This window comes from Ambystoma mexicanum, chromosome 2q (assembly GCF_040938575.1).
Source record: "Ambystoma mexicanum isolate Mex_15411 chromosome 2q, UKY_AmexF1_1, whole genome shotgun sequence".
Classification (NCBI taxonomy): domain Eukaryota; kingdom Metazoa; phylum Chordata; class Amphibia; order Caudata; family Ambystomatidae; genus Ambystoma; species Ambystoma mexicanum.
Genome location: NC_090924.1, coordinates 151,216,887 through 151,242,903, shown reverse-complemented (window position 1 = coordinate 151,242,903; position 26,017 = coordinate 151,216,887). Strand labels below are relative to the sequence as shown.

The 26,017-nt window shown below is 49.5% G+C and overlaps 1 protein-coding gene across 12 annotated transcripts in view; it reads right to left on the bottom strand.

Annotated features, from left to right (window-relative positions):
* OBSCN (obscurin, cytoskeletal calmodulin and titin-interacting RhoGEF) overlaps window positions 1-26,017 on the bottom strand; it is a 3,169,051-nt gene that overhangs the window by 1,173,768 nt on the left and 1,969,266 nt on the right. For all 12 annotated transcript variants that reach the window (XM_069647058.1, XM_069647065.1, XM_069647061.1 and 9 more), the window contains one exon: window positions 2,385-2,552. In XM_069647058.1, the coding sequence (XP_069503159.1) occupies window positions 2,385-2,552 (168 nt within the window). The remainder of the gene's footprint in view (window positions 1-2,384; window positions 2,553-26,017) is intronic.

Genomic DNA, 26,017 nt, shown 5'->3' with positions numbered 1-26,017 from the left:
AATACTAATATAGCCCTATAGGTACCTAACCCAACACATTGTATGCTTACCTACATGCCAACCAACAAAAGGCTCTACTCAAGAGCAGCAAACCAACCTTTATTACTCTTTGTTCGCTATTAGACCTATCAGCTGCCTTCGACTTAGTCAACCACAAAATCCTATGCAAACATCTGACATCGATGGCCCACTTCTCTACAAAAGCCTTGCTATGGATCCTGTCCTTCCTTTTCAATAGAACAATGAGGGTATTCGCCCCTACGGCATCTGCTGAGACTGCCTCAGTCTCTTGTGGAGTACCGCAGGGTTCTTGTGTTTCCCCCACACTGTATAACATTTTTACTAAGCCACTTTTTGACCACTTGGATGACTTGGGTGTCACCTACACCAACTATGCTGATGATACCCAAATCCTCATTCCCATCACAGGTTCCTACGACATTAATTCTAAACTACTTAATGAGATATACCAAACCATACAGGCCTGGATGGCTATCCATGACCTCTGTCTCAACGACGCCAAAATGGAGCTACTCCTTATCGGATCGCAGAACCGACTAAACAAACTAAATGACCAATTCAAATCCTTTAACATTGACAACATCACCATTAAAGTCTCTAAAGAAGTGAACATTTTAGGCATTTATCTGGATTCAGCCCTTACGCTAACTAGACAAGTTAATGCGACAGCCACTGCGGTGGTCCACACCTCAAAACGTATCAATGCCTGTAGACCTTTCCTTTCATCAGATAGTTGCATTACCCTGGCTAGAGCCCTCATGCTATCTAGCATAGACTATTGTAATGCCCTGTACCTTGGCACAAACAGCGGTAACCTCAGAAAACTACAGGTGCTACAAAATAATGTGTTAAGAGCAGCACTCAACATTCTGAGAGCCAACCACATTACCTCTGCAAGACAAAATGTACACTGGCTCCCAGTGCAGGACAGAGTTGCCTTCAAAACCCTATCACTAACACACAAGTGCCTCTCAACCTCAGCCCCAAAATATCTAGTAAACAAATTCACAAAAAATCAAACTAACCGACCCACCCGGTCCACACGTGCACACCTTCTAATGATACCCAGATTTAAACTACAAAAAGCAGGGGCTAACAGCTTCCCAGTACAAGCTACTAAACTTTGGAACTCCATGCCCCCAACTTTAAGAGCTGAACCGTCCTTTTGGAACTTTAGAAAAAACATGAAAACTTGACTCTTTGCACATGAGCGGTAATATATCATCACTCCTTGCTTACATTTGTATTTGTACTGTCTGGAATTGTACCTGAAGTGTCCCTAAATGCACCTGAAATGTCTCTCTCACAATGTATTCATCCGTATTACTACTGTAATGAACCTACTGGAACAACAGTGTAATCTTTAAATGAATGTGCCTAGATACCTTTGGGTTAGATGCGCTTTACAAATGAATAAATAAATAAATAAATATTACTGCATGGTAAGGATATGCAACCCCATGCTACAATATCTGTTTAAACTTGGCCTGGTAACCAGACCACTGGAAACGAAATATACTTTGCCTTCCTTCCTCTTTCTCTCACCCCTTTCCTTGGTGCATCTGATCATTCAAACAAATCTACTGCGATTATGATAAATCTTGTGTCAAAATATGCTGCTACCAATTAAATCTGTAAAACCATATGTGATATCTGACTTGTAATATATATGTACTTTGTCACCTATAATGTTCATCACATCCACTATTGCAATACGTTCATCATGTATGCCATGCTCCTAATAATAATTGATACCGTACCACAATGGTGTAACACGTTTCAGATGTCACTAAACCAACCACCTGGACACTTTGCTCACAGGTCTCCGCACACTACACTCACAACTGTCCACACTATCTGGTTGGTTATTCACAACCCAATATGCACACCGTTGCTAAATCTGTATAGCTACCACAGCCTTGAAAAAGACCCCTGTCGGGTCGAAACACATGTCAGCTGAACTGCAATTAAAGATCACCAAGATACAAAATAACAATAAGCATCTGAAATTCTTACAATAATCTTGAACCAAAAATACCCAGTGAAAACTGCTCACTGATCCAGTACCAATGTTACAAAGGGTCTCACCCCACCCTGTTTTAACCACTATTCAAGATGGAAGGGCACCGTCTCACAAGAACCTAGTCATCGGCTGCAGGGTATCCAGAAATGTCCAATGGTCTAGCGCTGTGATCTCCACATTCTAGTGCTCTGCCACCCCCATCTCATTTTTATATACATTATCGTGAAACTGACAAAAGTCAAAGATTCCTCTAGACGTTCAAGTTAATTAGCAGGATACAGCCTATGATCTATGTACCATGATCAGGGACTTACATGATAAATTATCATATGTCACTTACCTTGCACAAGGATCTTGCCAAGGGTACTAGCATTCCCAGCAGGGCTGGTGGCAAAACACATATACTGTCCTGAGTCGGCGCCAGTCAAATTGTCCAGAATCAAAGTGCAGGAACCATCTGGATCTTCAATAATAATATGATGTGGGTCTACATCGACTGATTTACCATCTGAAAAAAGGACAGATAAACTTAATCACAGGCAGAAAGTACATGGATATAGTCCAGGGAAAGGTAGCAAACATAAAGCAAAAGCAAACATTTAAAGAAAATGCTAAATCAGGATATATTTCAGGATTTTTATGAAACTCAGGCTACTAAGTTGTTCACTGCCCAGTTTGCAATTGAACATATTATATTTTCATCTGCTGTTTTGACAATGAAACTTTGGGAATGGTTGGAAGTGGTACATAGTGTATAGTGTCTTATTTGAAGGATTACTGCAGTTTTTGGAGAGGGGAATTGTACCTGTAATGTGAGCAGATGAAGAAAGAAAGACATTGGGCCTCATTACGAGGTTGGCGGTAACCTGCCAGTGTGACCTCGTTAATACTGTTTTTCGCGGTCTGATCTCCCAGTGCCACAGGGATATTACAAGTCGCGGCAGCCGGGATGTCAGGCGGCGGGAACTGTAAGTACCCATTCCTGTGGAGTCACATAGGACTCCACCGGAATAGGGACAAAGAAGCACCAGCACCGTTGCAAAGGCTGCCGGTGCTTCCGTGAGAAACATGCCTTTAGGGGCCCATACTCCCGGCAGGTCAGACCTGCCAGGAGATCCGGCCCCTGCCGGCATTCTCGTGGTCTGACGGTCCGGAAAGTGTGCCGGTACGTTGCTACCGACACTCTTATATCAAGACTACCAGACTTAGAATGAGCGCCATAGTGTGAGCTCAAGAAGGAGAGCAGGCCTGGGAGGCAAGTAAAACGTCCAGACCAGGAATGGGTTGGGTAGAGGAGATAAACAAGGGGAAATGTGTGGGAAAAGAAGAACAATGCATAGGGAATTACAGGAGGTGGTGCAAAGTCAAAGGGCCCTCACAGGTGTCTTTGCCTAAATTGACTCTTCCCCATTCACTGAAGTGAATTTGAATGTATTACAGAAATTGCTGCACATAACGGTCCATGATGTAACTGCTGCTCTATGTGCCTTGATGTCAACAAACTTCCTCCCACAAACAGGTTGAAAACCACAACATTTTGAGTTTAATGCTAACACAGTTATGGCAAATATGGAAAGAGTAGAGAAACAATTGACAGGAAATTTGGCCAAACAATTGTAGGTAAAATAAAATTGGGATTTATTTCACTTAAGCCCATAGTTTTAAAACGCTTGACATGTAAATTTAGTTTACAGATTGATTGTTAATCTGTACTGCAAAACAGATAACTGCAAATATAAAAAATATATTTATGATGAAGTCGGTCCCTAAATATGTCTCAGACATACTGGTCCGAGTCGAGAAAATGGAAAAAAAAGTCATGAGCATGCAAAAATAGTCTTCCGCAAAAAGCATTAAACAGTTAAATATGTGCTTATACCAATTAAGGGAATATGGCCACAAATGACTGGGAGAAATGCTGGACTTTCTAGTGAAAGAGCCACCAGATCAGAGAACCACAGTCTGTCTAGCCAGTGCAGCTTTATGCGGATCATTGACGCGTTGTGACTAGATTTCCACTTGGACACCCCATTGAGGATCAGGGGACCTCTAGGAAAAGCAGAGAGAAACAATTGGGCCAAGGAATGTTAAGAGCATCCACAACAGAGCCCGAACCCGCTCCCCAGTGGGCGGCAAAGATCCTGAACTTGGTGTTGGGATCTGATGCAAACTAGCCGCCCGGTTTACCACTTGCGATTCACCTGCCATGTCTGTCCTCCCCTATATTGCTCAGAGCATGCAGGAGAACAACCCTGGATGGAGCCACTCCCAGATCTTGATTGCTAGCTTGCTCAGAAAAATCTATCTCACACTTACCCGTTTGTAGAACATGGATGTGGTACTGTCTGTTTCGATCAACACCACCTTCCCCACATTTGAAGGGAGTTGAGCTGGAGGCTAATGATGTAGTCTGATTTAGGCTGATCAGTCCTGGCTTCTGGCCGACCAACATAGGTGCAGCAAATCGGTTATAACCACAGTCTCATGAGAGGAATATGTGAAAGGCATGCCCCCACAAGATTCTTTTCTGTGACACACCAGTGTAGAACCTGATGAAGAACCTTTGAGATTACTATCTGAGCCAATTGAAGTTCCCGCAGGTGGTTCCAAGGACTTACAAGATGTAGTTGAGTTTTTCTCATTTTTATCCTGACAACTAGAACCACCAGAACACAGCATGCCATAAGACTCAGAAGACTCTCAAGCCACCAAGCTGATACATGAGTCCTGGAAATAAGAAACCAAGTCCTCGCTTTCATATCCAGGGCACTGTTTGAGTTAGAGATAGGAAATATCAAGGCTCTTGCCGAGTCCAAAACAAACCCTATGACTTGGATGGATTCTTAGGTGTCAGCTGATATTTATGATTAATGGAACTTCCTAGCAAGATGGACCAACTCCTGAAGAGAGGCAGATGAACCCTTGTCAGAGACAGCTGTGTTGCTAATCGTCTTACTATTGATATCTGTGAATGCTCTTCAACTGGAGGTGAACACCCACTGCTGAGTTTGGGAGCCACACTGAGGATGTCAAGCATATCTGATACAGATTGGGAGAGAAATGTGTGGAGAAGGAAGACACAGGTCCTCATTATTAGTTTGACAGTATCTCACCCGCAAATCCAGCGGGATACCGGCAACCGGTAAAAGTGTTACCGGCACTTGATCTGCCGGTATTACCAGCAGATTAAAAGTTACTCACTGTAGTGACTAGAGTACTCATAATCCTTAGTCCCCTTTCCCCCATCCTTGTGGGCGTCATTCAACATATGGACCGTTCCGTAAACCTTTGGCAGCAAAAAAATTTGCTACCCCTTTAAATTTAGCATGGCGCATGGGGGCGCGGCCACAGATGTGAGTACGCTCCCGAGACCCTGCCCTCTGGCGCATTATCTCAGTCCCCTTTTAGCATATCGGACGCTTGAATACCTGGCTATGCTGATCATTTTAGCCCCTGGCATACCAGTGGGGGAAGGTGAGTGGGACGTAAGGAGGAAAGGGGACTAAGGATTATGAGTACTCTTGTCACTACAGTGAATAACGTTAATTACTCATATGTCCCGTCTCCTTTCCTCCATTGTTGTGTGAGTCCAACGAACAAGATAATTGGGTGGAGCTGTGACAACCTGCCTCATGCTTAAGAATCAAAAATGTTCCTCAAAACTGCCAGGCTGAACTCTGCATCCCCCCCTAAAGTTGGTAGCCAGGGAATAGCACTTACAGAACGCAGACTTAGAGGCCCATGTAGCCACCTTGCTAATGACTTCACAGGAAGTGTGTCTCTGAAAGGCAACAGCCGTATTCTCGTCATCGACCCCGTGGGCATGAATCTCTACAGAAACAGTCTTACCCATGGCCATGTAAGCCTCCGAAAATTGCCTGGACCATCCAATGGGCAATGGAAGCTTTGGACGCTTGGGTGCTGGGAGCTTAGCTCCCAAAGGTAACAAACAATGCCTCAGACTTCTAGAAAGATCTCGTCTGGAGAGAAAGAACTTGAGCGCTCTCATCAAATCTAAGGAATGCAACGCCCTTTCAGCCTCTGACTGAGGGTTCGGAAAGAACACTGGAAGACAGATTTCCTGGTTCAAATGGAATGGGGCGACCACCTTGGGCAAGAACTTCGGATGAGTGCACAAGATTACCTTGTTATTGTGGAAGGTGGTGAAGGGTTCACATGATGACAGAGCCTGCAGCTCGCTGACTCTGCACGCAGGTGAGCCCTACCAACATTACTGCCTAGAGTGTCACCAGCCTGATGTCCACCGAGGCCATCGGCTCGAAAGGTTTACGCTGTAAAGCCGCAAGAGCCACGTTGAGGTCCCAGATAAGGTGCAGCCTATGTACCGGAGGAAAACGCCTCGAAAACTCTTGAAGTGAGCCTTAACCACTGGGTTGGCCGCTGAAAAAATGTGCTCTGGGGAATTCCTGTAGGCCCCAAGGGCTGCCAAATAGGTGTGACAGGTATCGACCTGGATGCGGGAACGAGCCAGATGTGTAGAAAAGGGCAGCACGTCATCCAGGGAGCAGGTGAAGGGGTCCAGTCCCTTGTTGTGAGCCCAGTGGCAGAACCTGGTCCACTTACTCTTGTATTGAGAAAGCATGGCGGGGGCTTCTGGCCTCCTGGATGATTTCCCATTTGCCGTCCGAAAACTGGGAGTGGTGCAGTCACAGCCGACAAGAGCCAGGCTGAGAGGGCCAGCCAGGCTGGGTCTGGATGCTCCACTGCTCGCCCTGCTGTGTCAGGAAGCCTGGGAACGCAGATGCAGCAGGTCCAAGAACCAAGCCGTCGACAGCCAGTGGGGGGCAATCATGATGAGGCTGCAGCCCACCAAGGCTCAAACTTGCAGAGGGTCCTCCTGAGCAATGGAGAAGGAGGAAACGCATAGCACATACGGCCGTGCCAGCAGAGTTGGAAAGTGTCCCTCAGAGACCCCTGACACCGTCCCGCCCATGAAGCGAAGAGGTGGCACTTGGAATTCAGAGGAGATGCGAAAACGTCCATGTTCGGAAACTCCTATTTCTGGAATAGGGGCAACAAACAGTTGATGTGTAACTCTCATTCATAGGTGCTAAACCCCAGGCAGCTGAGCTGGTTCGCTTCTGCATTGTTGTCTCCTGGGAGATGGACCGCAGAGATCCATATCCTCTCCCACAGTGCCCACTCCCAGATTGACTTTGCCTACATGCACAAGAGGGGAGAGTGGGTGCTGCCCTGCTTGTTCAAGTAGAACATTGTCTTGGAATTGTCATTCCTGACCAGACCCGCCCTGCTACTGATGACCGGTAGAAAAGCCCTGAGCACCAGGCCCACAGCCCTGAGCTCCAGCAGATTGATATACAGGATGGCCTCTGTGCTGGACCATGCGTCATGAATCAAATAGCCATACAGGGTAGCCCCCCCACCAGCCCAAGAGGGAGGAATCAGTTGTCACTACTAGAGTGGGCACTGGCTGGGAAAATGGGGCTCCCACTGCCACATTGCAGTCCAAAAGCCACCAGTGAAGATCAGGAAGGAGGGACAGAGGGCTAGGGAGCCTGTCCGATTGCGCCCCTGTTTCCTGGTCCAGGTTGGCCGCCAGGTAGAGCTGGAGGCATCTCATCTTGAGGCAGGCGTGCCGCACTGTAAGCACACATGCCATCATAAGGCCCAGAAGGTGCTGGAACCACCATGCCGACCAAGGTGGTTGAGTTGGCCAGAAATGACTGATCACCATCCGAAGGGACTGGAGCCTTTCAAATGTGGAGAACACCCTCTAAGCAGTCGTGTCCCATCACACTCCAAGGAACACCAGGTCCTGGGCGGGAGTCAACTGCGACTTCAGCTGGTTGAGGAAGAACCCAAGCTGGTGAAGAACATCTGCTAGTCACTGGCAGGAGTGCACTGTCCCCTTCGGTGGGCTGGCCCTCACCAGCCAGTTGTCCAGTTAAGGTTATAAGTGGTGGCCCTCTGGGCAAAGGAGGCCAGTCACCGCATTCATGAGTTTTGTAAACACACGAGGGGCCGAATTGAGGCCTAATGGAAGCACCCTGTGCTGAAAGTGGTGCAACATAATCGTGAATCGCAGGAATTTCCGGTGCGGCTGTTAGATGGGGACATGAAGGTATACCTCTTTGAGGTCTAGGGAACACATCCAGTTCCCTGAGCACAGTGACTCCACTTTGTGTGCTGGGGTGATCATCTTGAAGCGTTCGAGAGGTAAAGATAGATTGAAGAATGACAGGTCCAGGACTACCCTCAGGCCAGCCTGGTTGTTCTTGGGCACCGCAAAAATCATGGAGTGAAGCCGGAGCCTCTGTCTGACTGAGAAACCGGCTCCACCGACCGACATGTCTGAAAAATTGTGTCAATTGAATCCAGCGCCGGAACCCAGCTAAGCCCGTTCGAGTCCCGGAGACCCTTGCAGCCTTGCGCTCGCTCCCAGGAGGGGGCGGAGCCTATTGGCGGTCACGTGCAGCGTCACGTGACTCTTCCCAGCTGCAAAAGCCGGACACAGCCGCCCGAGTGGCGAGACCATTGTGTCAATTGAATCCAGCGCCGGAACCCAGCTAAGCCCGTTCGAGTCCCGGAGACCCTTGCAGCCTTGCGCTCGCTCCCAGGAGGGGGCGGAGCCTATTGGCGGTCACGTGCAGCGTCACATGACTCTTCCCAGCTGCAAAAGCCGGACACAGCCGCCCGAGTGGCAAGACCATTGTGTCAATTGAATTCAGCGCCGGAACCCAGCTAAGCCCGTTCGAGTCCCGGAGACCCTTGCAGCCTTGCGCTCGCTCCCAGGAGGGGGCGGAGCCTATTGGCGGTCACGTGCAGCGTCACGTGACTCTTCCCAGCTGCAAAAGCCGGACACAGCCGCCCGAGTGGCGAGACCATTGTGTCAATTGAATCCAGCGCCGGAACCCAGCTAAGCCCGTTCGAGTCCCGGAGACCCTTGCAGCCTTGCGCTCGCTCCCAGGAGGGGGCGGAGCCTATTGGCGGTCACGTGCAGCGTCACGTGACTCTTCCCAGCTGCAAAAGCCGGACACAGCCGCCCGAGTGGCGAGACCATTGTGTCAATTGAATCCAGCGCCGGAACCCAGCTAAGCCCGTTCGAGTCCCGGAGACCCTTGCAGCCTTGCGCTCGCTCCCAGGAGGGGGCGGAGCCTATTGGCGGTCACGTGCAGCGTCACGTGACTCTTCCCAGCTGCAAAAGCCAGACACAGCCGCCCGAGTGGCGAGACCATTGTGTCAATTGAATCCAGCGCCGGAACCCAGCTAAGCCCGTTCGAGTCCCGGAGACCCTTGCAGCCTTGCGCTCGCTCCCAGGAGGGGGCGGAGCCTATTGGCGGTCACGTGCAGCGTCACGTGACTCTTCCCAGCTGCAAAAGCCGGACACAGCCGCCCGAGTGGCGAGACCATTGTGTCAATTGAATCCAGCGCCGGAACCCAGCTAAGCCCGTTCGAGTCCCGGAGACCCTTGCAGCCTTGCGCTCGCTCCCAGGAGGGGGCGGAGCCTATTGGCGGTCACGTGCAGCGTCACGTGACTCTTCCCAGCTGCAAAAGCCGGACACAGCCACCCTTGCGGCGTTAAGCCCGACAGGGGTAAAGGCACTGGGCTGTTAAGCGGCTGTTGCGCGGAGGTGAGCATAAGGTACACCTACATTATACTCGGCCTCATTACGACCCTGGCGGAAATCGAAAAACGATGGCGGAAATGCAATACCGCCATCGAATAGCGCTCGGTGCGATCATGACCCGTCACCGCAAAGTACGATGCCATTAGCGACACCGTAGTGAACGCCAACGCTAACTGCACCAAGTACGCGCGCGCGCGCCATGCCAAACCGTAATTACCACCATGGCGCAACGGTACGCGAATTCTGACCCTAGCGGACATGCACCTAACGCCATCAAGCACGGCGGAAAGTACCATTCCGCCATGGTGAGAAGTACGGCATCGCGAACCAACCGTAAACGGCCCTACTGAGTGCCTGTACACCGCTCCCTGGCCACATTGTACAACTCCCCGTAGGTGCAATGAAGTCACAATGCAACCAGTGAAATGTACAAGTCACCCATGCCTGCCAACGAATAAATGAATCTCAAGAGGGGCCAATGGGAGCTGCAGGGCACAGATGGCACGAATACAGAAGCTATACAAATGGACATGACCTCAGTCTCCCACCAAGAAACGCACGCAAACACAGGCACCTGTGACCAGCAATATTCCGATAATCACATCATTCCACCAATCCAACTGGCTGACCGGCATCTGTTACACAAAAGCTAATCCCCCGCCCCTGAGCATGACATCATCAAAACAGTCATATTGGCAGCCCTTATCCCTGACCTCACTGGGCTTCGTAGGCAAACGCGCCCAGCACAGTACCACGCAACTATACTCCGAAGCTGGAACCCAATGCAGATCTCCTCACAATACATCGCTCCCCAAATAGGAATATGCCACATCACTTGCAAAGAAGAACGCTACACGGTTCATATCAGAATAGAAATTTAATGCACAACAAATTCACCAAGCCCATACAGCCATTAGGCCATGAACTCCAAAACACATTTCACCATTGTGGGCTGCATCCGCAATAAATGACCAGCCTCTTCTTGTGTGACGCCCTGTTCCTTCATGGTACACAGGGGCTACATTCACGTTCAAAAAGGCAACATGGAAGCGCCTAGAACCGCAGGGCCGTCCCAATAGGGAGGCACTAGTCCAGCTGAAAGGCCGAAATGTTGCTCCTAGCCACTACTACTGCGTAAGGGCATGTGGCCCATTGGCGATCGTCCCATAAGATCGTAATGCTGCTCCACTGATTAACACGAAGCAGCAGGTGTCGGGAGTAAAATCCATCTGCAGGAGTGGCATACAGATGGCAGTGGCAAAAGGGGAGGAGATACCTGTCACCCAAATGAAATGAAAAAGAATAGTATGGCCATCAGAACTACATTTGAATTACTCACTTCAATGATCACACCAAATCCACAGCCATATGCATGCTAGCCCACTCCAAAGGATCATCACCACCCAAAAACCACTTGCGAATCATAACTATCTATATCGAGGTGAAAACACTATCACAAACGAGTGTACCTGTGCATGCGTCTGTTAAAACAGAATCCATCAGATGGGATTGGTAACGTGCATAGACACAAGTGTCTGAAGGCACGTCGAGACAGGGAGGGCTCAACAAGGCCAGATAGACGATGGTCCCACTATGGCAGCCCTGCATCACATAGCGCAGGGGAGGCGGATAGATTCCAAGAAGCCCTGTACATGGCAAACTCTGTATCAAATCATCTGTCCATGCATCCATACATCATTCCCTCATCCCGTAATGAAAAAGCCTGTTTCCATACTCACATAACATGTGAAATTTCCATTGAGTCTGTGCGTTATGCAGCCTGCAAAATCCACTGTGCCCCAGCCCGTAATTCCAGTGTTGTGAAGTAACATGTATTTGGGAACGTCCGGCCTCATCGCCCACTTCGCTATTGCGCATCCCAAACTATTCATATCAATCATTGCATCCTCGCCATGGCCCCTGTCCCAAGGACATTGAACAATAGAACGTTATATTTGCAGTCAGACCTGTGGGCATCTCCTCGCCGCTAGCTGAAAACCAAAAGCGCCGCCCTTCGAATTCCTCATTTGCAACATCACGTCGAAAAGGCATCTGTGGCCGCTTGAAATCACAAATTAATCCATCTAGTGCGGCTGTGTGTGAAAATGGCAACTGCCTTCACTCACAAATGGGACGCCCCGCCCGTCGGTGAACCTCGGTACAGTGTTGCATGAGGGTCCACCGTTACTCGAGTACTACGTTCCACTGACCCTTCACAAGTCTGTTCGCGACTGCAAAGATAGTATGTGAAACAATGGGACCATAGCCGAATGAACATATCAACCAATGTTACACTGCCATCGGGTACAAATACATGATTGTAATAGCAAGATGCCATTCGTCGAATTGCAGCGTTGTGTGCGGGACGTGCTCGCCCAAAGGGGAGAGCAGCTTGCACAGGTGGAATGAATCACCACAGGTGGAGACCATACAGCCTGAAAACACATAAATTGCACACCCAGTCTCCTCCCACAACCACACCCACTCCGAAATGCTACCGGCAGGACTAGCTATGTTGGCCCTGGGGGACCTGATAGCACTGCAAGTACTCCAACTTCAAGAAGAAGACGAACACCAACTACAACCGGCCGCACGGAGGAGACGCAGGAGGAGGAGGAGGGCAAGGCAGGGCCAGCAAGGGCCGCCAGCACAGCCACTACCACCACGCAGGCAGCCCGCAATCCCACGCCTCCGAGCACATCCGTTCAACCTCACGGATGAGCAGATCCACACCCTCTACCGTTTGGACCGGGACACCATAACCGCCATTGTGGACATGACACAGGCTGACCTTGTCAGCATGATAGATAGCCCAACCGCCATCCCACCCCTACTGAAGGTGGTGTCTGTACTCCACTTCCTGGCCACAGGCACCTACCAGCACACAGTCGGACAGTTGCATGGCATATCACAGCCACTGTTCTCACGGACACTATTGCAAGTGCTCGATGCCCTCCTGCAGCACGCAGACGACTACATCTCTCTACCACGCTCGGAGCAGGAAATTACCAACACAAAAGTGGGATTCCATGCACTTGCCGGCATACCGGGTTGCATTGGTGCCATCGACTGCACCCATGTGGAATTGGTCGTCCCACATGCCATGGAGGCCCAGTACCGCAACCGAAAACAATTTCATTCTCTGAATGTACAAATGGTGTGTGACTCCAACAGGATCATTACACATTGTTGTGCCCGATTCCCTGGATCAACCCATGATTCTATGGTCTTGAGGAACTCTACAATACCACGCTACATGGAGCGACACGCAGGGAACAGATCCTGGCTACTCGGTGAGTCTCATTTCATGCATGATGATGTGGGGTATGTGATGCGGCAATGACCTGGCAGGAAGGGGGGGGGTGCGTACGTAGCAATGGCATTCCTCAAAATTCCTTTATTGTCCACATACAGGTGATGCCGGGTATCCTCTGAAGAGATGGCTCCTCACACCAGTCCGGAACCCACGGGACCAGCATGAGGAGGACTACAACCATGCCCACTCACGTACCCGTGTAGTCATAGAACAGGCATTTGGCCTACTGAAGACTCGTTTCCGCTGCCTCAGCAGGTCTGGCGGGGCACTCCTGTACCGCCATGTGAAGGTTGCAAAGATGGTGATGGCATGTGTCATGCTACACAACATGTGCGTACGTAGAAATGTGCCCATGCCCCCTGACGCAGAACTGCAAGCACCTGAAGATGGTCATGATGAGGGTGGGGATGTGGCAGCACCTCAAGGAGTCCGCGAGGCACAGGAGGGCCGTGACATTCGTCAGCATCTCATAGATGCATGCTTCTAGCACTCACGCCTGGTGGCTGATACATGGACACGGGACTCGTGGCACTGTGTGTGTCTGGAACATGCACAATATGGACTGTACGCCTATAATGGCCTCGTACACAAAGATCAATGTCCACACATCTCATTGGATGATCGTGCATTGTTTATGGCATATGTGATATCATGTTAAACACCCTATCGACCCGCCACCCAAGTGAGCCCAACACACCCCCTCCACCCTCCTACCTCCCCCCCGAACACCAGTGTCCAAAGATGCTCATTGTCAGTGGGCAGTCGCTATTGCAAGCCCCCTCTGCGGGTATCAGGGGCACCCCTGCCTGTGGAGCGCAGGTTCCTCCCAGATCTACGTTGGGGGCTGCCCTGGACGGAACTTGCAACGGATGATGTCTCTGCCTGCTCACGTCCATGCATGTCCCTAAGGGTTTGTGAGAGCTCAGTGAGCACACGGCGCACTGCGGCAAGTTCGGCACATACGTCTTTGGACGTCGCATGCAGTTCCCCCCTCAGGCTCTCGGTGCTTCTCTCCATTTGTACTCTCAGGCTCTCGGTGCTACTCTCCATTTGTGCCCTTAGTGTCTCTGTACGTCTCTCCATTTCTGCCCTAAGTGTCTCAGTTGATGTTTCTATGTCTGCCTTAGTGCCCCCACATTCATCGGCATGGTCCTTGAGGAGCGTGGCCAGTTGCTGCTGTTGCACGATTACCTGGTCGAGGGACTGTTGCCTCTGCTGGGCCATGGCCATTTGCGGTGGTGTCACAGAGTGGCTGATCACCTCATGTTGCCTTGCCACAGGGCTTGTGGGGGATGGCCAGTCGTCGTCTTGTGGGTGCCCCTGCGTGGTATCCTCATGGTGTACGGGATGGAACAGACAGGGGGATTGAGACAGGTCATGGATGGATCTAACTTCGACATCCCCGTTTTCTGTGTCGGAGCATGCTGCCATTAATGCAGTGTCACCTATGGTGCTGCTGCCACCAAAAGCAGTGCCTACTGTGGCATCCATTGGGGGGACCTGTGGTGGTGTTGTTGTGGGCATGCTGGCTGCTGGGGTGCCTGTTGGAGTTCCCTCCTCTGTGCTGCCACTTGATTTGTGCTGCTTCCGTGTCTTGATGCGTGCAGCTGAGGTGGAGGGTCTTTGGCCGTTGGTCTTGGCCCTCTTTGCAGGTGTGCTGGTAGGGGTGTCCTGGAGCTCGTCGTTTGGATCGGACCCTGTGGTGGAGTAAAGGAGGGCGAGCGTTATTAATGGGTCTGTGGGAATTGGAATGGCAATGTATCACATGCATTGGGGTGGTACCTGAGGGTGATTTGGGTCGGGGCCTTGGAGGTGGTTTCATTTGTGTGTGGAGTGAGGGTGCAGTTGTTTGGCAGCCTGCAGTTAGGGTGTGCCTGCTGCACGTGTAGAGGGTGTTTTTAGGATTTTTAATTATTTATGTATTTGATGTGAGTTTTAAAGTGTGCTATCAGGCCTATGTATGTGGATGTTCTCCTGGACATGTGTTACTGTTGCACTATGTGGGCACGTGGTACTTCACTTGATTGGACATTGTGGTTTTGGCATTGTTTTATTTGGGACACCTACCTGATTCTTCGGATGTCTGCACTCCTTTCTCCATCCCTCCGACTCCCTCTATGCTCTCCATTCCAATGGTGGAGGCACAGATTTCTTCAAAGGGGGTCAACTTGATGGGTGATTCCGATCCTCCCCCGGTAGCTGTGGCAATGTTGCGGTTGGCAGAAAGTATGCTACGGACGCGTATCCGCAGGTCGTCCCATCGCTTTCTGCATTGCTGTGGGTTGCGGGGTGCGGTCCCCACCGCACTTACCCGCTGTGCCACCAGGGCCCATATGGCCTTCTTGTTCGCAAGTGCCGTCCTGGTCATTTGCGTGGAGAAGACGGCGGCAGCATTCTCCTGGAGGGTCTCTGTGAGCACGGTGAGTTCCTCACGGGAGAAGTGGACCTGCCGCTTGCGGTCGCACGCTTTCTTCGCTACTTTTCCCATTTTTCTTGGTTTCACTAGGGTGGATGACAGGTTGGGATGTGTCTCAGGGTAGTATTTTTAATGGTTGTGTGGAATTTGTGGTTTTATAGGTGTACGGCGTGATGTTTCCCGTTCCGGGACCATGCTTTTACTTCCGTTTCCGTATATTTACGGTCACCGTACTTTCCGGTTGGCGCTCACTGCGGTGTCCGCTAAGATGGGTGGCGGTATTGCACCTAGGGCGCCGTACGGCGGCGGTGTGGGCCGTTTTGGGGTCATTTCCGCCATCGCGGACTTTGCACTTCCGCCATGGCGTGGTGCTCGTGCCCGATGGGTCGGAATGAGCCGCACTTTGCTCCATCGTGCAATGGCGGAAACGCTATTTACGCTATGGCGGTCCGGTCGGTTGATTTCCGCCAGGGTCGTAATGAGGGCCACTGTTTCTTAAATTACTTCGTGAAATTGCAATTCTAGGCGCAGCACCCTGCTTGACATTACCTCTGGGTTGGGCTTTCATCCTTTCCACCTATTGATTCATAAAAGAAGATAGGAGGTTGATAATGAGACTCCGGAGCACACCCTCCTTGAAGTTATGGTAGACCAGGAAGGATCATACCTCGAGGGAGAGGGTACTGCGGCACCCGACGCATCAGCCCCCTCCTCACCAGGAACATCCCAGACTCCTTCTCACGTCACCCAAGCCATCGTTCATGTTGATAATCTTCCGGCTTCTAAATCCTACGTCCCCCCACCCATTATTCAGGAAAGTTGGAAAAGAGGACTGGAATACACTCTAACAACTAAAAAGATTCAAAGCAGAATCAATGATCACTTCATAAGGAAAAGAAATAAGAGTACAAATGATCTAGCTGATTTAATTGTTACCTCCAGCCAGTCCTCCTGTACAAATCAGGAGGGCGATAATATCTTCCCTCCATCTTCGTCTACAGATTTTCTCCGCCACTCGGAACTATCATTACTTAAAGCACCAGAAAACGGACTACGGGACGCACAAGAAAGACATACCTCTCCCTCACAAGGGATCCCCTTGACAGCCAGTGAGAATACATTGACAGCACTGAGCTTTGTACTGAACTCCCTAGTGTCCGTTTTTGAACTTCTAAAAACAGAGGTCCAAACACAAGCAGGTGTCCTACTGGAACTCGCGAATGAAGTGTCAAAGAACGAATCAACAACAACGGCTCTCAATAACATCATGAATACAATCCTGATTCCAACCATAAAAGACGTACAAACAGAGGGAGCAAAACAAGGTCTGGACCTCACCCAAATCTATTGTCTATTGAAGGAAGAGGCCAAGAACAACCTCACAACACAAGAGCTCGTAAAAAACCTCCCATTGGTCATTCAAGAAAGTATGTCTAAGAACCAACTACAGTTAGAAGAGGACCCTATAGACTGCTTCGATGACACTCCACTATCAAACTCAGTTCTAGAAGAATTTCGTAGACTAGCAAATGTTGATTGGGAAGGCATTGAAGAGATCCCAGAGAGCCCGAAATACATCACTGTAGCAAATACTCAAGTCTCCCCACACAATGAAACGATCTTGGATCTTGCAACCCCATGCTACTCTCGAAAAAGAAGAAGGAACAAGCAAAAAAAAAAAAACTTACCGCAAAAGACTCTTGCTCTCACCTACAGTCGGATAAAACCCAAAGAAAATCAAAAAAACAGAAAAACAGAAACCAAAAAAAATCTGGAACCAATGCCTTCCTGAAAAAAATCACATTGTGTGAGGAAAAGACCTTTGACCTTGAAGCTGAAATACCCTCAGTAGCTGGACCATCTCAGAGTGAAAACCAAAGTTCCTCTAGGTCCACTACAAGGGGACAGGGGAAAAACGGAAAAAAAGAGGTCTCTGCACAAGCAGGGGAGGTTCAAACCAACATTAAGGTACAAACCTCAAACATGGCCATTCAAACGGAGCCAATAAACCCTGTGAGCGGAATTTGAACATTAAGTTAGCACCTATCTTCCTAAAAAATAAAACCCAAAAAGACATCATCAGCTGTGCAAGCAACACTAGACCGGCGCCTACCAGTCTAAACACCATCGAGAACCCGGCTGTCGAAACTCCAACGGTCGCCTTCTTCCAGCCCCGGCCTACCCTCGACAACGCCTTTACTAGACCCACGCCTAATGAAGCGGTCTGTCGGAACGGTCTAGGAAAGTCATCAAGCCTAGAGCTGCGCTCATTCACCAGAGTAGTGGAAGATGAACTAGAGAGCTCTCTTCTCTCCACACCTGCGAGGGCTACAGAGCCGGAAATAGCTGACTTCTCAATTCCCAGGATCTGGCTAAGACTGGAAAGACCTAACAGGTATACATCACTCTGCAGATCAGTACTGTTGACGGAAATTAGAAAAAATTACAATCTGTTTCTTTTTTCGTCAAATTTCCAGTGGCGAATGACAGATTTCTTGTGGAGGTCGGCCTTGTCTCTAGAAGAGCCCATCAGGCAATTATCAGGAATAAAATCGACCTGGCCAGATCAGGCCTCTTGGTGTTTGAGCGAGCAGAGGAAGATAGAGACAGAAACTACTCCTGCCTTTCTCCAAACAGAGAAGTTAGTCCAAGCTTCGGAGGACCAGCTGGTCCAGGGTCAGCACACTCAAGGATCCCGACCCTCAGTCTCAATCTTAATGAAAATCTAATTACAAAACTTCCTGAGATCATTTTCCAAATTCTCGTGAAGTTAGGTGAGGATCAAAATAGTCTTTAGGCATAATGGCCTGGGACTGATCTCCTGGAACACAAGAGGCTCTAGCTTTCTAAAAAAAAAACTTCTAAAAAACAAGCTGTTACAAAATTTTGATATCTTGTTATTCCAGGAGACTTGGCTTGTTAACCCCATAGAGATAGAGGGCTTTACAGTTCTAAATCTCGGGGCCTCACAAAAACCTAAAGGGAGACCTGCGGGCGGCCTTTTAATGGTCTTAAAAAACTCAAGCATTAAACAAATTGTCCCTCTATGCAACAATGCAGCAGGCATTCAGGCCTGCAAAATGGAGCTCGACTTACATAACTCAATAACAACCCTAGTGGTTATCAACATCTACTGGAACCAAGCCACCATAAACCTTCAAGACTTCATAGAAATCTTACACAACATATTAACAGTCGCGAAGACCAACTTCGAAAGAGCCCTCATCATCATAGCAGGAGACTTAAACGCAGACCTCACTTCCCTAAGAAATAATCAGGTCGCTCATCGCAAGCTGGCCACGTCACAAAAGGGCAAAACCTGGCGGGACTTTCTCTCCTCCTGGGATTTTGAAAGGATTCTCGAGCAAAATGGGGGCACGGAAACAGGAAATCATACATGGTCCCAGGGTTCCCGGCAATCCACATTAGACTATATTTTTGTGACACCAGGACTTTCGGTGCTCTGCCCGACCCTCACCCTCAACTGGGAAGGTGGTAGTGATCATGCCTGTCTGGAACTTCGGTTTCCAGTCCAACAGAGAGGATCAAATCTTCCTCGCTCGGAGGAATTAGTTGCATTCAAGGGAAAACTGAGAGTGTCCAAATATAAATATGGAGGGAAAAAACTGAACCAACTGTTAGAAGCAGTTCCTGCTCCATTGTGGATAGAGGAATTCCACCCAGAAAAATTTTGAAAATTTGTGTGGTCAATTTGTCCACCAAATGAAATAAAAGCCATTGGGAAACAAACACATATTCATCATTTTGACGAAGAAATATACATGCAAAAGAGATTACTCCGTAAATCCATACGAATCATAAAGAAAAAAGGAAGAGGAGACCTGCAAGAAAACTTGCAAAAAATCAAGAAAGCTAAACAATCTTATAGAAATTGGTCCCGCAACCACAAACACCAACTAAAACAAGAAGACGGGGAAAAGATGCTTCACTTACTTAACGCAAACAATTGCAGAAGCTTTAGGGCAGCACTCAATTAGCTGGAAACAGGTCGTAACAGCTCACTCTGCAACCTGGTCTCAGAGCAAACCTGGATCGACCATCTGTCCAAGAATTTTGAATATTCAGGTTCCAGAGATTTTTTTGGACCTTCAACTAGTTGGTCATTGTCATTCAACCAACAAGATATTAAAGAGCTTATCCTCTCTGCTTCTACGTCAAAGGCTGCAGGGCCTAACGGACTCACTTACCAGGTTCTAAAAAACCAGCCCTCTCTGTGGGCAAAGCTTCTGTATCACCTTTTTCAGGAAATCCTAGAGAATGAGACCTTCCCTCCATCATGGAAGAATGCATTAATTATTCCATTCTTCAAGGGGGGGACAGGCTTAACCCGGCAAGTTATCGTCCTATCGCCCTCCTGGATATTGACAGTAAGCTTTTCATGCGGCTCCTCCTGAATGAAATTACACACTGGGTAGATACCAACCACATTCTCTCCCGGCATCAAACGGGTTTCAGGAAGGGCCTTTCCACCAGTTTAAATGGCCTTATCCTGAATTTACTCAGTGAAGGATCTAGCGAGAAGGAGGGTGTTCCACTCTTTGGGGCCTGGGTAGACCTGTCCAAAGCATTTGACCTGGTGGACAGGTCACTCCTCTGGCAGAAGCTTCACAATTGGGGGATGCCAGCTCCCCTACTGGCCATGCTCATGGAATTACATAGGAACACCACCATTAGGGTTAGGTTAGACGATGTTGGCAACCTCTCCGAGGAAATACAGGTTTTCAAGGGAGTGCGGCAGGGGTGCCTAGGTGCCCCCCTGCTTTTCAATCTCTTCCTGGCAGACCTCGGAAATGTTTTGGCCACAGCATCTATGATCTCACCCAGGATCAATGGAAGAAGCATACACTGGCTGGCCTATGCAGACGATATCGTCTTATTAGATGGCTCGGCATTGGGGTTGCAACGGCTCCTCCTCAAACTAGGCGAGTATGCCAAGCTAAATGGCCTACTAATCAACCCTTTAAAATCTAAAATCTTGATATTTAAACATCCGAGGAAAAACCTCCAGTCTAGGAAGTGGTCTCTAGATGACATGGAAATTCCCAGAGTTGAAGAGCTCATTTATCTGGGCTACGAAAACCTTGCATCTCCATCTTTGAGCAAGCTGCTTCCAGTCATCCTGGGAAAGATCGGTAATATCATAGCTCAGATGAAGAATTTAAATGGGAAATTCTGTGGATTTTCACTATCCCCACTTGTTAAATTCTATATCGGCAAAGCGGTACCAATCCTCCTCTACGGCTTAGAAGCGAAACCTTTGCTTTGGAACTTCGAATGGAACAAAATTGAGGGTAGGGTGTGGAAAGCGGTATTACATCTACCCGCTTGCACCCCCCTCTCCAGTCTGAGATTCGAACTGGGTCTGATCTCCTTGGGTTGTCGTGCGGACTGGAAGCTCTTGTCGCTTTACCGGGACATTATCCTTGCCAGACCTCTTACCCTCTTTTTCGACGTAAACGAACATCATAAAAAGGGTAAATCGAAACAACTTCTTGGACTGGAGAGAAAAGTGGGCGACATTTTACTGAGGCTGAACTTAAAAACAGAAATACTCCTCGTTAATCCTCTGAAAATCAAAAAACAACTTGAAATATGTGACTGGATCCGCACGATCGAGGGAGTCAGACTTTTGAAACCACCGAACCTCTTTTTGAAAGTCGAGAGAAAAGCAGGCACACTACCACGTTATCTTCAAAAATTCCCGGATCAGAACATTCGAAATAATTTTCTTAGATTAAGATTGAATCTGGCCCACACTGGAGAAATCTTGGCCAAAAGAAACCAGAACGATAAGGCCAAAAAGCTCTGCAGGTCTTGTGCCCTACCGAACTCACAATCATTGAGACATTTGCTGTTAGAATGCGAGGGTACTTGGAGGGCAAGAGTGCAGTTGCTTGGAAGATTTGTCCATAGAGAAGAGACCCTAACACAGGACTCCTTTTGGGATAGACTGATTTCTGGTCAAGAAGTCATGCTTACTACGGCTGTTGTCAGGGTCCTGGAAAACTGCCAGATCCTATCAAAACACAACTAAAATGTCATTCCTTTTTATATTTTGTAAAGGTTTTCTTTGTAAAACCACAAACAAATAAATAATAAATAAAAAAAAGAAAGAATATCCTGCAACAGTGCTGGTGACCCTGTCTGAAGCAGAGGAGGAAAAGAGGGTAGAGGAAAAGGAAGAGGAAGACTGAAGCCGTGGAGACTAGGGAAATAATCCACGGACTCCTGAAACAACGCTTTCAGTTGTCTGTGAAGAGAGCCAGCCAGCCCCCTACAGGTGAGCTGTGTTCCCTGACCATTACTTCATTGCTTTTTGGCATCCGAGGCGAGAGCGGTGCAGGGGGAGCAAAAAAAGCCCTCGTAGGTCCTCTGTTGCTTCCTCCTATAGTAGCTCGGGGACCTGTCTGGCCGCAGTGTACCACGGTCCTTGAACCCCTTGAAGCCACTGAAGGAGTGGGGTTTGAAGTCAGACCTGCCCTGTGTCTGAGGGGAGGACTTTTGTCCTGGTTTGGTCAGGATGGGCAAGGACTTAGCAGTCTGTGTTGAGGTCTGCTTTTTTTTTTTATAAAACTCTGTTTATTGATTTTAAACAACATAACATAAAGAAACGTACATGAATAAGACATGGATCAGCGGTATACATTTTGAAGGCAATTAACCATAACAACAGGGCCCGCGGGGTCAAGGACCGTAAGACATCATTAGGACAAGGCAGGCAAACAATGCTAGCAGCGTTACCGATGTATCCCCCCCCCCCCGCAGGGCTCATTGAGCATCCAGCCATTTAACCCATATTTTTTCGAATTAGCGGGGACAGCCCCTTGCATTATAGATCCGGCGCTCTAAGGTTGCGCACCTGTCCAGCTCATTACTCCACCGGTTCAGGCTCAGTGGATCGGCAGATCCCCAATTGGCCGCGATAAGTCTTTTGCCTGCCCCCAACGCAATTGCCAAAAACATTTTCTCATATTTGGACAGGTCTACTTCACCCCCAATGCCCAAGAGTACCATCTTGGGGTCTCTAGGGATTGGTGTCGCCAGAGTGGCTGAGATTGTGTTGACACAGCCCACCCAGAAGGCCTGTATCGCCTGACAGTCCCATGTCATATGGTAGAAGGTGGCGGGTTCAGTTTTGCATCGAACACATATCCCGTCTTCTATTCCGCCCCATCTGGCCATTGCAGTGCATGAGTGGTATGAACGATGGAGGATCCTCAGCTGTATTAGTCTGAGCTTGGATTCTATAGCGATTTCTCTGGGGGACATTAACGCCTCCACCCAATCTTCAGGTTCCAAGGGGCCCAGATCCCTTTCCCACTTTGCCTTTAGCCCGTCGAGTTGTGCAGCCCTGAATGAGTTAAGGGCCTGATAGAGAGTGGAAGTGACCCTAGAAGCGATGTGCTGCGGGAGAATATTGGTCTCGATGGGAGAGCAGGGGGGTACGACCGTCGTGTCGGGGAATTGGGTGCGGATGGCGTGGGACAGTTGCGCATGCCGAAACCTGTCGATGGGTGCCAGGTCGAATTGTTCGCGCATGGTCTCAAAGCTCAGGAGGCGACCCTCTTGTATCACGTGTGCTAATGTGTGTATTCCTTTTGCCAGTCAGTGACCGAAGGAGCCCATTTTTACTAGTTCCGGGAGGAGCGCATTGTGCCATATGGGTTGCGACAGTGTTGGCTGTCCTTCCCAGCCGATTAGTTTGTGTGCGGCCCGCCAAGCACGCCGGATGTGATGGGTCATTTTGGGCAGCACCGGGAGTTGATCGTGGGTGGCATATAGGATTTGGAGTGGTGTTAGCGGGGACATGGTCTCTAGCTCTATATGGGTGTGTGGCAGTGTGGGGTCCGCGTGCATCCAGTCATTCACTACTCCTATCTGCGTGGCCAGGTAATAGGTGCGTATGCAGGGTAAACCGATGCCTCCCTCCCACGCCGATCTCTGGAGCGTGTCAAGGGCGATCCTGGATTGTTTCCCACCCCATAGCAGTGTGCGCAGGTTCTTGTCAATGAGTGCGAAGGTTTCTCGGGGGATGGGGAATGGGGCGTTCTGGAGGATATACAACAGTCTGGGAAGGGTCATCATTTTGAATAGTGCAGCCCGGCCCATTAGCGATAGGGAAAGAGATTGCCAATGGGGGTGTCTCTGTTAAACCGCTCTATTACTGGTTGTATATTAAGTCGGGGGAACCCATCAAGCGTCGGGTCGAGCCGTATACCCAGGTATTTGAGTTCCCTGATAGAGACGTGATATGGACAGGTCTCCGGGATCGCAGACTCGTCACCCTGAATCGGGAAGAAAATGGTTTTGGCATCATTAACCTTTACGCCTGCAAAGTGCTGATATTCCCTGAGTATGAGGGAGACCACCGGGCACGAGATACTCGGGTTACTGAGGTATATGAGCAGGTCATCCGCATAGAGCGAAAGGCGGTCTTCTCCTCCTCCCGGCCAGACGAAACCGGTCCAGTTGGTGTTAGCTCTAAGCTCAATCGCTAGTGGCTCGATGGCCAGGAGGAAGAGGAGTGGAGACAGCGGGCATCCCTGTCTCGTGCCCAGGCCCAGGGGGAATGATTTGGAGGACCTGCCGTTCACCCTCACCGTGGCCTCCGGGGCTACATATAGAAGTTTTACCCAGGATATAAATGTCTGCCCCAGGTTCATCCTAGCCATGATCTCCCACAAGGCATCCCACCCCACAGAGTCAAAAGCCTTTTCGAAGTCCACCGCCAGGAGGGCGAGTGGGGCTGGTATTTCCTTTGCCCTGGAAAGCGCCAATTGGACACTGCGTAAGTTCATCCGAGTTGATTTATTGGGCATAAAACCACATTGGTCTGGGTGGACGAGGGTCTCAATCACTTGCAATAGTCTGTTAGCGAGTGTTTTGGCGAGAACCTTCACTTCGCCATTGATCAAGGATATCGGACGATAGGAGGCGCATTCCTCTGGGGGTTTCCCAGGCTTATGTATGACAACTATGCATGCCTTCCTGAGGTCTGGGGGAAGTACTCCTAGTTCCCTGCTGCGTAGGAACATGCGGTGCATGTGGGTAGGTAGCGTGCTACCGAGGCATTTCCACGTTTCTGTTGGGAATCCTTTGGGGCCCGGAGTTTTCTCGGGTTGGAGTTGTGCCAGTGCATCTTGCACCTCGGTGTCAGTGATGTCAGCATTCAGGAGATTGGTGCTGCAGGAGTATCGGAATCTCGATGTGGTTGAGGTATCGAGAGGGTTCGACTGATGGGTTCCCAATGGGTGGGGTATAAAGATTTTTGTAATAGGTGGCGAATGCCTCGACAATATCCGAGTCTTCTGTCAATAATGTCCCATCCGGAGATCTGATTGGCCTTAGGTGTCCCCTGCTCTGCACACGTCTCTCCAACCAGGCCAAAGTCTTGTTAGCTTTGTTGCCCCTTTCATATATTTGGCTTCGGACTAATTGGTGAGCAGTTTGTGCATTGTCTAGGGACAGGTTACTGAGGGCGTCTTGCGCCGTGAGCATCGCTTCCTTTGCTTCTTGGGTGTTTTGTATAAGGATTTGTCGCTCACACTCCAAGACGCGTGCTTCTGCTTCCCTGACCTTCTGGACTTGGCGTTGTTGGTAGGCGGAAGCCGTGGAAATAACCTCCCCTCGTAGGACTGTTTTGTATGCCTCCCAGATCGAAATCGGGCAGTCCACCAAGCCCTCATTAAGTTCAAAATATTCTGTTGTCCTCTTTTCTAGCTCCTCCGCAATTTCAGGAAGACGGAGATGGTATGTATTTAGGCGCCAATTACGATCCGGGCGGCAGGAGGGGTTCTTGAGAGTTAAAAGAAGCGGGGAGAGGTCCGAAATTCCTCTCGCAAGGAATGCAGCGTCCAGAAGCCTGTGGGTTATGTTGCAGGGGATGAAGGCGTAATCGATCCTGGAGAATGATTTGTGGACACCTGAGTAGAAGGAGAACCCTGCCTCGTCTCCATGAAGTGTGCGCCATGCGTCCACCATTGCTGAGGTCTCGGCGAACGTGGCGAGCGGCGTGAAGGTGGGGTGTGTTCCAACTCTCCTATAGGTTCTGTCGACTGTGATGTCCATTACTTCGTTAAAGTCCCCTCCGAGCACCCACATATCAGCCTCCTCCTCCAGAAGCAAGCTCTGTAGCTCGGCGAGCAGTTCTTTCGTCAGCGTGGGGGGGGGCATAGATTGCTGCCAGACCCCATGTCTCGCCCCAGATGTCCGCCAGCATCAGTACATAGCGGCCCCGGGGGTCTGCCCTGATCTTCCTAACCTGAAGAGGGACACTCTTGGGGACGAGTATCATTGTGCCCCTAGCTCCTTTCGTGAATCCGGCATGGTAGACATTCGAGTAATTAGATCTTTTGAAAATGTTGGTGTTTGTGCCTATCAAGTGCGTTTCATTTAAGAGGGCAATGTCCGGTGAATGTCGGTTTAGGTACTGGAGCACCAGTCTCCGCTTTATGCTGGAGCCGAGGCCATTGACGTTCCCGGACAGTATTGTCACCTTATTGGAGTTCATCCTGTCTGCGTGAGTCTATTTGTTGGGGTATCTGGGAGGATTAGTGGCAGTTGCATTTTTCCCAGGGGCGTATGTCGTTTTCCTCTCAGGGGGGGACATC